Consider the following 16,047-nt stretch of genomic DNA (forward strand, 5'->3'; position numbering starts at 1 on the left):
GCCTGACAATTAGATTTGATGCTGGTGAGTCCATTATTCAAGATTTCTTACACTGCACAATTTCACCTGCAAAAAGAGGAGGGATAGAAGAAGTTGTCAGAGTCTGTGTGTAAATGCCTTTTCTCGGCTGCTGTGACTTGACCCAGTCTGTGCTGAAGATCTTGAAACAATATTGTAACAGAGTTAATAGCCATCATTTCATTCTGGTCCCTCCTCTCATCAGCCCACGCTGGACCAGACACGCTCCAGAGCTAATAGCAAAATGGGATAAGCAGTGTTCCATGAAGGTAATGTTAGTTAGTATGTGCTGAGCATGCATGCAGGCTGGGGGCAGTGATTAATGCCCTGGGAATCCACTCTCTGCCTTGCTGCACAATGCTGTTGTGTCAGGCTCGGAGCCTGGCACCAGGCAGGCTGTGGTCGGACGCCAGGAACACGTTACCTGGTTTGTGCAGGATCAGGCAGTGAGACAGAGCCTGTGTGTTCTCAGCAGGGCGAGTTCCTGCTGCGCCACAGCTTCATACTTGCACAGTGAGGTTCTCTTTGGATGCGGGTCTGCTGCTGGGCGGGGGCAGGAGTCCTGCGATCCGCAGTCCTGACCTCCGCCAGCCTGAAATCCCAGAGTTTGCTCAGTTGTGGCAGAGCTCTCCCTCCTTCCCTCTGGCAGGCAGGGATCACCCATCCTTGAGGTGAGAGGGGATGGTGCTCGGCCAGCTGTCAGGAGCTGTGACTCACAGGGGATCACAGGCAGAGCCCTGCTCTCCCTGCAATCTGCTTTTACTTCTGGAGCCTCTGCGTGAGCTGTTGCTGAATGTTTGTTTTCACCAGATCTAGGGTGGATCTCGGAGAAGCTTGGGTCCACTATTAAGCCTAAAGAGTTGGACTCAGTAAGTTTCCAGTCTGGAATATGCTGGGAGGCTTCCTTCTCTAGGTGGGGGTTTGTAGAAAATGTTGGCACGCAGCACTGCATGGAGTAAGACAAGGCCAAGGTCCTGGAAAACATAACATTTTGCGTTCAATTCATGTCATGGAGCAACCAAACTCTGCAAGACTGATTCACTACTTGCAAATACAGGGGCATGCTGTCTAGACTCTGACGGAGTCAGGGAGTGATCTTGCTCTTCTTGGTACTGCTGAGGGAACATGAGCCTGCTGGGATTCTTTTTTTGGCACTTTCAGAAGTTGCTTCATGCTTTCTTACGAGCTGCCTCTCAGGGAATGCTTTGGACGTGAATAGGTTAGTGGTTTATTATAACTGTAATTAGTATATACATGCCGGAACTATTGCAGTCCTGCCCATCCCTCTCTATCTTCTGTCTCACTGGAAAATCTTGCACATTTTAATGATGAGTCTCCAGAGCTGCAGGTGTGTTAAATGAAGTGACACTCCTATTCTCATGGGCAGGATCAGTGGGAGGGCCATATTCTCAGCCCCAGTGACTGCAGCAAAGCCAGGGTTTGGGTCTGCAGCACACATACTGTAATCCTTGCATTCCTCAGCCCATTCTTACATTATACCTTTGACCGAAGAAATACAAGAGATCTCACTGTACCATCATGTGCTTCTGGAGAAACTACCCCAAGGCAGCAATTATGCCTGCAATATGTTTTCCCCTCTTTGTCCAGTGCTGCTGTGAAGTTTGAATATTCAGAGTACGGCGAGGATTCCTAGGAGCCTGAGCTCAGCTGGCAGCCTGTCTGGGGGTGGAGGGCGGCCTGGATGCCTGCAAAGGGCTGCTGCTGCCGCGCCTGTTGTTGCTGCTCCTGTTCCCATGAGAACATGCAGCAGGCATGCCCCAGCCACCCCAGCTCAAACAGCACAAGGATCCTAACTTGTCTTTAGTATTTTCAAGCTAATTGATGGATCTTCCATCTTTTTCCCTGCTCCACATGGTCATGTTTTTAATACTGTTACTCCTTCCGCTTCAGTAGGTTTCTGCTACCCTGAACTGCAGCTCTTTGTGCTCCTGATTCACTCCAGTCCATTCATGTCTTTTTGGTGGCAGAGTGCTGTCTGCTGCTGGATATTGGGCTCTTTGTTTGTACAGCCAGCACAAAGCTGGTGACAAAGGGAGAGCCTGTGTCCCAAGGAGCCCACGTGCTATGGGGAAGGCAGTGGAGAGCAATAGGATCGACAGACAGGATGGCAGAGGTGAGGGTGTCCAGGGGCACAGCGTGCTGGCTGCAGCAGGGGAATGGCTGGGGGCGGGGAGAGACGTGATGAGGAAGCTGTTCCTGCTGAGTACAAACCCGCTTTGTTCCCAGGAGGTGAGTCGGACTGGATAAACAGAGTGGTCCCGTCAGCAGAACGCCTTTCCCTGGCTGGATCCCCCACTGGCACTCTCACTAGAAGTTGGCCGCACCTCATCAGCAGGGATGTATTTCTCCTCGCTGTGTTAGCTTCCCCTCTTCCTGACTCTCCGGGGCTCAGGTGGGCTGTGTGTGACTGTATGGAGAAGAGGTGCCCTTGTGTGTTTGTGTTTTGTTGTGTTGTCACTGCTCTTTCTGCCCTGAGCTGGGCAGGGCGTTTGACAAGCTGGGATGGGACGGGTGTCACCGGCCGGGCGGCGCTCGGAGCGGGACCGCTCACTGTGCACTTCGAGCCACTTGGGGAAAGGAGGAGAATGGGTCCCACAGCAGGGAAGTTGTGTCCAAACGGACAGAGCAGGGACTGTGCTTGTGATGTGGGAGGAAAGCAGCCTGTGCCGAGGGGGCTGGTAGGGAGGACGCTGCTGTCCCAGCGTCGCAGAGGGCAGGGCCCTGAAAGCACTGCGGAGAGGTGTTGGCAGTGCTGTCCTGTGCCTGTAATTGCAGGGGGTCCGGAAGTGAAAGCAAACTCTCACCAGTCTGAGGTGCAGTTGAGGAATGATCTTAAAGTTTCTGGTTGCTTTGGATGGATGCACCTTTCTGTTCCCATCCTGAGGAATTTGTGAGGAGGCGAAGGAGCAGCTTAAGCTGTCTTGGTGCCGTGTATTTCCTTGATGGTGAGGCTGAAAAGCAGAAATGGTACAGAAGAGTGTTCTCAACAGCCACTTCCAGAGGAAGGGGGGATCCAGGACATAGTCGTTGATGAGGAGGTCTTTGCCTGCCTTCAAGTCTCCTGCCAGGAGGAATTTTAGCCTTGGCTCCTAAGCCTTGGACAGGGTCTGCACCCCTCATCTTAGTCTTACTTCTGACAAGAACCATGGTGAGGCTTCCCAGGGGATGACTAAGCAAGGTACCTAGCCAGGTACCTAAAGGCAGAAAGGGTATTTCCAGTCTGATCCAAGAATGAGGATGGTGGCGTGAGCTTGCCTGAGTGGACTTTGTGCCTCTTCTCTTGCTGGGCCAGAATTGTGATGCTGGTTCAGCATGCAGTTCCTGTGACCCTGAGTGGTGGCATGGGGAGGGGTATGCCCATGCCCATCCTGCCAGAGAATGTGTGGTGGGACATGCAAGTGGGTGGTGCTGGCTGCCTACTGGGCCCTGGCAGGCTGAGCCCTGCTCTGTATGTCAGGGAAATGCTGAGCTTCCTCCCCTCCTCTTGCTTCCTTCCTGATGGGAATTCACTTCCAAATTTCTTGCTGCTTCTCCCCCCACTTGCAGCACAATCACATGTCCCTACAGAGATAGCCAGAGGGGCTGGACAAGGCAGGTTAGACCATGGGGGCTGCATTGCTGCAGCCCCTTGGCTCCTGCGGCACGTGTCAAGGGGTGGCGGGGAGCTCAGGACAGGACCTCCCCACACTGTTTCTGCCTCTGTACTCAGGAAGGGTTTTACTTCCTGAGCCTATGTGTGATACTTTCAGGTGTTTCTGGCTGCTGACAAACTTCTCACTGTCTCAGCCTTAGGCACTGACCCACCTTCAGACCCTGTGCAATGGAGGCTGGCTCTGTGGTACGGGCAGTCTTTGATTTCTGTCCCAGCGTCTCTGAAGAGCTGCCCCTCTTCGTGGGAGATGTCATCGAGGTGTTGGCTGTGGTGGATGAGTTCTGGCTCCTCGGCAAGAAGGAAGGTGTCACAGGTAAGAGCTGGAAATGCCTGCACCTGGGTCCATAGAAGTGCCAGCTAAATGTCTGCTCCATGAGCACATCTTCCCTTGGTGGGGAAGGACCTGATTTGATTTACTAATTCTTAAAGGGGACTTTGATTGGAACTGAGAGTGTAGGTTGCCACTGGTCTCCTGCCAGCTTTGTGTCAATTATTCAGACAGCTTGTGTGTTGTTTTTTGAGAGAGATTAGTAGAGGGTCAGTTCTCAAGGAGATGGGAGCTTCACAGTACTGGTTGTTCCATTCTCTGTGGAGAGACTATCCATTTCCTGGCTAGTTTATGTGCTGACCTGCTGTGGCAGTGGAAGGGGAGAGAGGAAACAGATGCACTCAGAGTAAAAATGCATCCACTCCGGAAACCAGTCCAAGTGACCTTGTTAGTGGGAGATAGAGCAACAGTGACCATGTGTCCCCCCAAGCCCTCTGACTCAGCCCCACTTCCTCCTTTCTGCTTCAAAGCGTCTTCCTGCACAAATTGTCATCAATATCTAGGTTCCTGAAGAGGTAGGCAAGTCTCTTAAACTTTTAGGGAGGTGTGAGAAACTTCTAAAACAGCAGAATGCTCTTAGTGAAACACTAAGAGTCTCACAGTCTCTGTTTAGGCAGCTCTTTCTCATCTTAATCCTGATGTTAAGAAGATGTGTGAGCTCTTGGGGAGATGAAAGCCAGTCCACTTCAAAGCATAAGCCTGCCTCTGTCTTCAGCATGAGGGCGGGACTGATTTCATCCCTGGCTGTAGAGATGGGGCTGCTATTGTAGCAGCAGTCTGGTGTCTCCTGACAGCCACAAGCTGTCTACTGTCCGAAACAAAGGTGGACAGGAGCACTTCCCTCCTGTGCTCCATGTAGCTGTTGAGTGGCATTGAATGAGCATGTGCCTGATCTTGTTGCTGCTGCTGAAGTCACTGAGCAAGAATTATGTGTGCAGTTTTCAACAGAGTTTTGTCTCCCAGCATAACTGGTAAGGTTGTTCTATTGAAGATGAAGCTATTAAGAAATAACAAACAGATGTATGTCATAGCTCAAAGATAAAGAAACATGCTGAAGTCAAATTGAATGTTTTTTAATGACCTTTAATTCAAAATCCAGTTGCATTCCTGCTCTCCCTTGGAACAGCTGTTGTAGTTTTCTGCCCAGCTTTCTCAGTTAAAGTTGTAGGGAATTGAAAAAGCACTTTAGAATAGAAGCTGTGGAGGTGTTACAGCCTAGTACTCATTGCTCTGCAGAACAATTACTGTAATTAATTCCATTACAGTAATTCCTTTCTTACAGCATTATGTTGTTTCCATGTACAGAGCAGGAAACTAGGATAAGGAAAAAGAGAGCTGGTTAAAACTGTAAAGGAGTATAGCAATGCCAAACCACCTAAACACAGTGCAGAGCTCTGGGTGTCTAGGATATGGTGTTTCCACGTTTTATTAGAAAATATTGGGTCATCCAGAGGCAATGCTGGATGTGGTACTAGCCCATACTTCACCATATCCCCTTGCCTCAAATTATGTAGGAAACACATTTTTAGTGGCCTTTGCATGCGCTATGCTCCCAGGACTGAAAATAGTATCTGGCTGGTATCATGTGGTGGCCAGCAAGTGTGCCATGGTGAAACAGGTGCACAGAATGACAAAGTGGGGAAGGTCCCTGGAGTCCCAGCAGTGCTGAAGCTGTGACAGAGCCTGTGACTCACAGGTGAGGCCATCCTGAGTGTGGCAGCCTGAATTCTGTGCTGAGACTGCACAGGGCCTAAGCCCTATGGAGGATGGAGCACTAGGTGGCTATGCCCAGTCAGAAGACACTGGTCTCATGATCCAGCACTACTGGATCTCTTAGTCCTCACCATGGATCTGAGTTGGGAAGGAAATGGTAAGGGCAGAGAAAACCTAGTATGTCTGTTCCTGGAAGCTCCATGCTGATGGCACAGTCCCAGTAATGCATACAGCCTGTGGTTGCCTGGAGTGAGCCAAGGGCTCAAAGCTTTTTGTTCTCTGTTAGTTCTTAAGTACTTTAAACCCCAGGAATTCCTGACTCCCAAACTCGTTCTTCTTCCACCAGGCTATTGGGGCACCCAGGGTAACTGGGTATTTTCCTTAAGCAAGAGATGAATAGATCGCAAAATCTGGAAGGAGGGTGGACATGGTGGTGGGTCACAGGAAAGACTCGTTGCTGACAACTTGTTCTCCTTTTAGGGCAGTTTCCTAGCAGCTTTGTTGAACCTGTGGATATTCCGCCTTTGAAGCAGGGAGAAAAACTGTTTGTTTGTACTAATGACTTCACATCTCAAGAGCCAGGGAGCTTGTCACTGCAGAGAGGTAATCTCCATTCCCCACCTTTGCTTTGCACCTCAAAAGCCTCACTTGTCCTTCCTGCTGGATGAACCTAGTCACAGCATCCTGCCTAGAGTGACAGAAGAAAGAGGTGAATCTTCTAATACCTTGTGACATGGATCATGTCAAATCCACCATGGTCCTCTGGGCTTCTGCCACTTTGATACCAGTTTCTCATGATCGGTCATTACTCATGAACTCCAAAAATTGGCATCACCTGATCATAGTAAATTTACTTTTAACTGACCTCCAATCCCCAAATTGCATTTGGGGGAGAATGAAAGCTTTGATGCACCTGCACGACTTTGCAGCCAAACTGTGTATCTTAGATGTACAAGAGGCTGCTGATACTTCATGCTTTAACCCCATCCTGTGCTTGTGTGCATTCCCAGCATGTACTGTGCTCTGACAGAGTGCCAGTCCTCACCGACAGCCAGGAGGGAACGCGGGGAGGCAGGAATAAGAGGTGGGAAGGAGTAATGAGAGCAGTTTTGAACTGGTGTGTCTCATTCTCTGCAGGAGACTTGGTGATCCTGGGGGGGTCCCTGGCCTCCAGCTGGCTCCAGGGCCGAAGCAGCTGGGGTTCCAAGGGCTTTTTCCCCTCATCATGTGTGAGGGAGCTGTGCCTTTCAGTTCGGAGACGTCAGCTGTCCCAGAGCACTCTCCTGGAGGTGCCTGCCTACTCACTGGGCCAAGCCCGGGCCCTGATGGACCTGTCTGCTCAGCTGGAGGAGGAACTGGACTTCAGGGAAGGGGATGTGATCAACATTGTTGGTGTCCCAGAGCCTGGCTGGTTTGAGGGTGAGCTCAGAGGCTGCAGGGGCATCTTCCCAGAGGGTTTTGTGGAACTGCTTACTCCTCTGCGAGCACCAGGAACCTCAGTGGATCCAGAGCCCACAGGGACTTGTGACACCAATGGGACAGTAGACATGCCCCCCAAAGATGACAACGAGCCAGGGAGTACTTATGGTGTTGCCCTCTATCAGTTCCAAGCCCTGGAGTCCCAGGAACTGGATTTTGATGTGGGTGACAGGATTCGGATTGTAGGCATTCTGGAGGATGGCTGGCTGGAGGGGGAGCTGAGAGGAAAACGTGGCATCTTTCCACACAGATTTGTGAGGCTGGAAGCCTCTGAGGCCTGCAGGGAAAAGGTGGGTACTGGGGATCTGCAAGGTGGAGGCAGCTGTGGATTGACCATCCATCAAGATCCAGAAAGCACTTGCTCTGAAACTCCTCCTTTGCCAGGGAAAGATAGCAGGGAAAAGGAGGATGGCTTGGCTGTATACCCTGAGCCTGCCACCATTTTGTCTCACAAGGCAGGGAGGTCAGAGGGTCCTCTTGGCACTGACTTGAGACAGCACCAGGCCTCTCCCAGCACGGGACCCCAAGAGCCACATCCAAAAGGCACAGGGGGCTCGGTCTCCTCTAACCACACCAAGACAGTCAATGGCATTCTCCCCTCTGCTCAGCTGCCTCCCCCACAGGGCAACAGGCCTGGCCAAGCAGGTGAACTGGAGCCTGGGGGGACCCTTTCAGCCTCCCCAGGAAACTCAGAAACTCACCCCCTTCCTCAGCATGATGGAGACAGCCCCAATGTGCCCTTGCAGGCTCCCCACTTCCCCCAAAATCCTTGCAGGAGCCAGGCGATTTCATCTCCTAACAGCTGGGCAGCATCTCAGCCCCAGGAGAGCCAGAGCAGCACCCAGGACCTAGACAACTGGATGGACAGTAAACAGGAGAAGTCCAAGCCCTGTTCCAGCTTAGGAACTGCTCAGGTGGGCCTGGACACACGGGCTGGGAGCTGGAGGGAGTGCTGCCCTCTTGCAGTGCAGGGGGATGGCTGCGTGGACCTGGACTCCAAACTGACAGAGCAGCTGGCCCAGTTTGAGAAGAGTCTGTCAAGTACTGGTGTGGAGCAGGACAAGGTCTCCCGTCACTTCTCTATCTTGGACTACAGCTCTGAGAAAGACATTGTCCGTGGCTCTTCTGAAGCTGTGTCCCACTCCAGGCAGGCAGAGAGGAGAAGGGCCCTGAGGCCACCCCCTCCTCGGCCCAGCAGCCTTGCGACAACCGCTGTGCACGTGCAGGGTGGCCAAGTGGCCAAAGGCAGGTCCCTGTCCTTCTCGGTCAAACCCTCCCGGCCTGCACCCCGGCCTCCATCCAGCAGCCAGCGGAAAAATGTGGTCCCTGCACAGCTTCAGCCCAGCACCCCAGAGCAGCGGGTGGAGGAGGGACGTGAGGACTTGACACAGGCAGGATCAGCCTCCTCCAGCTCCATCCTGCTGACTAGAATTGGAGAGGTGGAGCGAGATCTGGAGGCGTACAGCAAGACCCGTGCCGAGCTAAGCCTGATGCTGGAGGAGCAGCAGGATGAGCTGGTGAGAGCAGAGACCATGGAAAACCTTGATTTCTGTGACTCCAACATTGAGAGCCTCAGCATGGAGCTGCAGGAGTTGAGAGGTGAGTCTGCAGCAGCATGGGATGGGGGATGCTTCAGGAGCACAGGTGCCTCTGCTGTTTTACAGACACTGTTGAAGGCAGTCTTTTATACCCTACTTTAATTCCTGATTTTGGTCATTTTGTAAGCACTGTTGCAGTACAAATCATCATGATTTTGCTTTGGAAAATCACAGTGTCTTTCTCTAGATATCCCTTTGCCCTGGTCTTCCCCACCCCCTTTTCCTTCCAACTCTCCCATCTCCCCATCTCCTCTTCCAGCCCCACCATACATCCAGAGCCTTCATCTCATCCACTCCCAGTATGCCTGTGATGGAAAGCAAAACCACAGCTGCTGTAGTTCCAACCTCCCTGCCTCATCCCTTCTTATCTGTAGTGGAGTGAGCAGCAACTTCAGGGTGGCTTTGCTGGTGGTCCTGCAGTTGAGATTTGAGTAGTTGTCTGTGCTGTGACTGCCCTCAACCTGTCAGGGCACTGGGTTTCCTGTGGTTTCTGCTCTGGTGCTGATACAGGAGATTTATCACTCAGAAGAGAAGGGGTACACAGAAGGGGACTGAACCTGGCCTGGGAGTGGGATGGATTAGTGGGCAAAAAGTAAAGCCTGCCCCTGTGTTCCTGCTGTCCGTGGAGTCCTGGATAAGAAAACGGCACTGTTCTGTTGGTAATAGCAACAAAGAGTTTTCAATTGTGGCATATCTGTAGCTGAAAATGTGACTTTTGTTCTTGCACTCCAGAAAAAAATTACTCAGGAAAGAGGAATTTGCCATTACTATATCAGCACATTTGTTCTCTGAAACCTGAAGGTGCCATGTAAAGATCAGTGCTGTTAATTACATTCACTTGATATTACAGTAGACAAATGGAAAGATGGGACCACATACATCTTCTCCCACAGTTCTTTCCCAGGCTTCTCCCAGGAGCTCTGACACTGCAGTTCTGTTACCAAAACCCACGACATGCAGGAAATGTGGGCACTGCATGCAGGAGGTGGAGTGAAATGCCAACTCCTGCCTGGGAATTACTCACTCTGAATTCACTGCCTCCATCCTCCCACTGCTTAATCAGCCCTGGGGAGCCCAGGCACTTTGCTGCACGATCATGTCTGAGGCAGAGCACATGGGAATGAAGGCTGATAGGTGACAAACAACCTCCATGTCAGTGGTGTGCGAGAGGCATGCTTGGAACGAGGCCTAGAGGATTTGAAGCTAGGTGAAATAACTTGAAGGTAGGAAGAGGAAAATCTAGACTGAATCTCGAGGGAAATTTTCTGATGGGATGGGTCTTGCTGGGAAATGTCTCCTACTGTCCCAGTGCTTCCTGGCAGAGGACCGATCCTGTGGAACCTGTGCCCTGTTGGCTTCTGGAAGTGGAAGCTTTAGGCAAGAACTAATGCACTATCCTGAGGCATCCTCAAGTTAGTAAGCTTCCAGTAGTCCTAGGAGATTTTTCTCAAGAGACCTCTCTAGCCCTGTGATAAAGATGTCTCCTACCCAAGCCCTGTCATGTCCCTCCTGACACATCTAAATGTGGCCAGAGAGCATGTCTTGCTAGCCCAGTTCTAGTGCAGCAGGACAGAACAGTAACTTGGTGTTGCATCAGCTCAGCAAAATGTGTTTGGGCCATGCCTGAGGCATGACCTCTGCGTTACCACTGTTAGGTGAACATGGAGACACACTGAAGGCAGAAAAGCTCTCACTAAGCTTTGACCAGCAACCAAAGCAGGGCAGGCATAATCTTGAGGGAATCCAGCCCCTCAGCCTATCCTTTGGGGAGCCAAAGGAAGAGTAGAAAATACGTGGTTTTCTACAGTAAATCTTTAAAATCATCAGGTTGCTTTTTGGGTGTGTCTTGTGAGCACACTGGGGTTTTGCTGATCACCAGGCTGGGGCAGGATTAGTGTTTGCCCTCCTGCAGTTGGAGTAGGAGAGTTGGTTTTATTTTTGTCTTCTACCAGCTGAGAGCATGGGCTCTGCATTCCTAACAAGTGTTGCAAGAACCTGAGACATGGATGACATCCACAGACTCTCACGTTCTTTGTCAAGGGCATGTTGTGGTTGTCTCTTGGTTTCTTATAGGAGCTCTCTGTTTAGCATGGAAAATTGGGAATATGTTGTGCCCTGCAGTGAGAGGTGTTACTGGAGTGCATATTTCTATAGCCTTCTGGAAACTTATTTTGTGTGTTGGCACTGGACTCCGTAACCCAGGTAATCCCTTCAAGCCTGTTCCTGTCAGCAGGTGGACCAGCTGTTCCCGCTAGAGCAGGGAACCAGGCAGCTGTGGCTGCATGGCACTGTGTAGGCATTGCTCTTGTCTTGCAGGGAGCAGCTCCTCTCCTGATCTTCCCATGACTGTGGGTGAGGGCTAGGAAGGGATGGGCTCAGCATCAGGGTTGAGCCAGGGGCAGCCTGAAGGCCTCAGTTTGCCCCAGCGAGGTGTGGAGCAGAGCCCAGCCTCTTCTAGACCACGTTGTTGCCTTCATGCTGTCAGGGGTGGGAAGGCAGTGGAAGAAGATCTGGTATCCCACCTCTGGTTTGTGGCTTCCTGCAGTCTCACACACGCTCTGTTTCCCTTCCCTGAGGACACTGGTCTCGGGGCAGGGCCTCTGCATGCTCCAGTGCCCTCCTCTTCCCTGCCTCAGAGCTGTCTGCAGAGAGCCTTTGGCAAAGCCGTGGAGCCGGTTTGGGCGGTGAGAGCCTGCCCAGCCTGGCTCCCCTCCTCGCTCCGGGCTGGTTACTGATTACTTTGGGCAGCAGGTGGAGGAGGCCGGGGCTGGCAGCGATTGGGCCCGTGCCTTTGCTGGCTGGTTTCAGGAAGCAGCACCTGCGTTTCACTTGGGACAGGAGTGCTGGAGCAGAGTGGAGAACTGGCGTCAGCCCGGGGCAGGGCTCAGAGAGCAGAGAGTGAGGGGAGTGGGCCCCTGTGCCACACCCCACAGGACTGTACGCACCTATCCTTAGAGGAAACACTGCATGGAGGATCCGAGACAACCGCGGCTCCTCAGCTGGGAATATGAGGACTGTTGTGCTGTACGGAGAGAGGACGTGGCTGGCTGCAACGACAGGCCCAGGGTGACGAGGAGGCAGTACCCGGGCAGCCGAGGAACAGACAGCGGCTGGGACAGTTCCAGGAGGCAGGAGGGCATCTCCGTGGACCAACAGAGCAGGAATGGAGACTGTGGAGGTTTTTGGAAGGGAGAGATGCAGTACATGGACTGCAGGAAAGCAGACGATGATTGGGAAGGCAAAAGACAGGATACAGAGGGCAGAAACTACAGGTTGTATGAGAGGGAGGGTGTTCAATACAGAAACTGCAGTTCTGAGATAAGAGAAGGGCTGAACCGAGAGGACAGAGTACCTGGGCAGTATAGGGAGAGGGGAAGGCAGTATGGAGAGGACAGAGGCCTTGGAGACTGTAGGAAGGGGGGAAGGTGGTATCAGGACTATAGAGATCCTACAGACTACAGTGAAGATGAAAGACATTCTAGGAAAAAGGAACTGTGGCACAGGCAAGAGAGGGACTCTGGGGAATATAGGGAGAGGAGAAGGCAGTATAGAGAGGATGGAGGCAATCTAGTATATAGGGAAGGGGAAAAGGGGTATAGAGATGGTGGAGCCCCTAGGGCATATAGAGAGCAGGAAAGGCCATGTGTAGGTACCAGGGACCAAGTAGACCAAGAAGACACTGAACAACAGAGGAGACCCAAAGGCCATGTCATGGACCACAGCAGTCCAGACAGAGATTGTGAAGTTCCTGCATTTGCAGTCAGGTCCTCGGGAGATGGTGGCGTGAACCTGGGGTCAGGTACCTGCTACACACAGTTCAAGACATGCGTTGTTGACTACGACAGCTATGGGGAGCTGGAAGGAGAAGCCCCAGGGCCTGGGATGCCAGCCAAGAGCAGCAGTGGAGCAGAGTGCTCGAGGGTACGCACGGGCCGGCCGGACTGGAGCCAGCTCTGGGAGCAGGAGGCTGAGGAAGCAAACAGGGTGGGCTCTGTGCTGCAGCGGAACAGCTTCTACAGACGGACGGCTCCCAGTGCCCTGCGGCACTCAGAGTTTGTGCAGACCAGGAAGAAAAAGCAAGGTACACAGGGAAATGGTGGGCAATTCCCTTGGGTGTGCCTTCACCCTGCCCTTCACCCAGGCACCAGGGCAGCACTGGGACTCTGGTACACGTGGGTGGCCAGCACAGACAGGCTCTCACAGGAAGGGGCCTCCCTGGGATTTACTGAAATGAGCATCATGGTCGTCACCCCTCTGTACAGCCTCTGCAAGGGGATTTTGTGGAGGCCCAAGTGAGAGGGAAGCACAGGTGGCACAGGCTCAATGCTGTCCTTTCTGTCACTCCTGAGTGTTTCAGGTACACCCTAAAACTTGTGGCCCTGGTTCGTCTGTTCTTTTAGGGCCCTGAGGAGGTTCTTCATGAGGGAAAGGGTGAGATGCTGGGTTATTTCCACTGCCTGTTTTACTTTTATAACCCATCATGAATAGATTCTACGTGTAAGAATCAATTCCTGACCCTGAGCATGGCAGCTGTTCACAGGCAGTGCAAACAGGAAATAGAGGAAACTGTTGTAGCACTCAGACATATGCAGAGAGCAAGTACTCAGAGTTGTGTAATTCACCTGGGCAGGACACTGAGGCACCTGCGTGTTGGGGGGTGTCACCGATGGGAATCTCCTGCGTTGCCAGCCCCTCAGTGTTGCAGTGGTCCCTTGGCTGTGCTACATATTGCATGCCCTGTGTCCTGGGTCCCCAAGCCATCCCTGGGTCTCCAGTCCTATCAAGTAGCACCCTGGAGCTGGAGAGTCACCAAAGTGGAAGGCTTAGGCTGTCTTGGCATGGGTGAAATCATTGCATTGATGCTGTGGCTGTGTCAGAGTCAGCTGCAGACAGATTTGTGAAGCTTGGCTGGTTGTTGGAAGAATATTGGTGGGGGGGGGGGAAGTGGCAGCAAGGTGCTGGGGTCTAGGCAGTGGGACAGAAGGAGCCCTTCTTGACGGACAGGCCTCTATGTGTCTGAAAACCTGTTAGTTCCTGTGCCCTTTCTGCCAGCGTCTGTCTCATGTAGCTGTGTGTGTGAACTCTCTGTGAAGTGGGATTGAAATGGAGAGGAAAACTGTGCAACAGCCAAAGCGATGGCAAAGCTGGAGGCAGTGACTACCTTTGCCTTAGCATGAAATCTGTCCTCTGGAGATACTTGATTAAGCAGGCTCCAAAGGCTGCATTTCTGCACTCCCAGGCCACCCTGTTAGGGTGGGACTTTGCTCAGCTGTGTCCCCAGGGCAAGGAAAGGGAGAGGCTTTGCAGTGCCAAGACGTCCAAAGGGCAGCAGGGGAGCCAGGAGGAGGCCAGGAACAGAGTGGGATGGGAAATGGTCCACAAAGCCTTAGGAGGCTGGAGCAGTGCTGGCTTGTCCAGCTTTTGCAAGAGTTGAAGGGACAGACTGTGATGCCAAGTGAAAGTTTTCACTCTTCAGGGCTGAAGGATTTTTTCCCCACTGTGGCAGGCTCAGGGGCGTGGGAGTAGCTGTAAGAGGAGCAGGGCAGGATGCCCTCATCATCAGCACCAGTGTCTCACAGCAGGAAAGGAGGGATGAATGCTCCAGGTATTTCAAACACTGTCCATCCTGTGGCCTGTTTCTGGCTGCAATTGTCTGTTACTTTCCTCCACCTGCCCTGCTGGGGCACAGTGCTGGACCAGCAGCAGCTCTCCTTGGTATGTAATGCTTGCTGCTGTTGCTGCCTCAGTGCAAGATCCCACCAGCACCTCCCCAAAAGAGCTCCCATTGTGCTTGGCAGCAGACACCCTCCTACACAGCTGACAGGGAAAAGGCAGCTCTGGTTTTCCCTCAGTGTGTGCTCCAGGCACCTTTTCTAATGCTGTTAACTTCTCTCACAGGTTCCTCCTCAATCCCCTGAGTGACAGAAATTGGGACTTGAAAGCCCCAGTAGGGATTGTAGAGTCATGGAATGGTTTGGGTTGGAAGAGACCTTACAGATCATCTAGTTCCAGTGCCCCTGCCATGGGCAGGAATGCCACACACTAGATCAGGTTGCCCAGGGCCCCATCCAGCCTGTCTTGAATAGTTCCAAGCCAGTAGAGATGATCTTTTCTATTAGGAGGGTTATCACACTTCTTACAGATTTCTGTATAGTGTAACCAGGTGACAGCTACTTGGTTAGAGCACCTCTGCTGGGATGAGACTCAGATGTGACTGCCTGACACATCAACAGGAGAACCCACCTGTCACAACTTTGCTGCTTAGTCACCATCACTCTTAAAAGTTTTTTGCATGTTATGTGTTCCATTTCAGCTCTGAACCCCAACCTTTTTCTCCTAAATTGGAGCTTTTTAGTTGATGGATATTCTTCTCAGGCAGGTACTGTCATTAAGTAATTTTTCAGTCTTCAATTCTTTGTAGTGGAGTCTTAAAATACCCATGTCAAAGACTCGCAGGAAGACCTTGAAGTGTTTATTCTTCCTGATGCTCACTCATTTTTCAGTTCAGACTTTTAAAACAGTGGACTTGAGGGCTGGGTGAGGGATTCTGGGTGGGTGTCAATACTAGTTTACCTTGCTATGCCCCTGTGCCTTTGTCTAAAACCCCAGTTGTCCTCCACAACAGTCAGGGAACTTCTGCTGAATTTTGTCTGATCAAGCAAAATAATTACTCCCCAGAATACAATCCCGCATGTGGCTGTGTTTCTTGTTCCCATTAATACATTAATGCGTTTGTCTGCATTAAACCTGCTTGGTTTGAATAATTCCATTTTATGACTCATATGCCTCATCTTTATTTTGTGATCCTGTTGAATTGATCTTCAGTTCTCTACATGACAGCAGTGATTTTCCATTTACTTTATTATGTGAGATTAACTAAATCCAGTCTCTGTTTAGAAATACCTTTTTTTTCTGGATAGTCTCCACTGGCAGTGGGTTTTCAAGGTCTTTTTTTTTTCTTTCTTTCTTTTTAGAAAGAAAGAAGCAGAAAATTTATTGTATAATTCTACCTTTTTGCCAGGGTTGCCAAAAATGTTGGATTGTGTCATTGTAGGTTTTCTTTTGTCCTGGATGGAAATAAAGGTCTATTATAAAGTAGTATTTTATTTCTTCATTTAAAAGATGAAAATTGAATTCTACCATCCATGGATTTTTCTTGATGTCTTTCTTTTCTCATTTTTCTGTGCTTCAGAGTTCCTGGTGTATCTATTATCTATTTTTTATGCTCATTTATATAT

General features: G+C 51.2%; 1 protein-coding gene across 2 annotated transcripts in view; it reads left to right on the forward strand.

Annotated features, from left to right (window-relative positions):
* Positions 1–16,047, forward strand: part of DNMBP (dynamin binding protein) — a 33,991-nt gene that overhangs the window by 4,605 nt on the left and 13,339 nt on the right. The window contains exons 2-5 of one of the 2 annotated variants that reach the window (XM_082286654.1): positions 2,266–2,431; positions 3,826–4,004; positions 6,213–6,335; positions 6,870–8,810. In XM_082286654.1, the coding sequence (XP_082142780.1) occupies positions 3,860–4,004; positions 6,213–6,335; positions 6,870–8,810 (2,209 nt within the window). In that variant the 5' untranslated portion in view covers positions 2,266–2,431; positions 3,826–3,859. The remainder of the gene's footprint in view (positions 1–2,265; positions 2,432–3,825; positions 4,005–6,212; positions 6,336–6,869; positions 8,811–16,047) is intronic. The other variant, XM_082286655.1, reaches the window with a different exon arrangement.

This window comes from Coloeus monedula, assembly GCF_965178545.1.
Source record: "Coloeus monedula genome assembly, chromosome: 8".
NCBI lineage: Eukaryota > Metazoa > Chordata > Aves > Passeriformes > Corvidae > Coloeus > Coloeus monedula.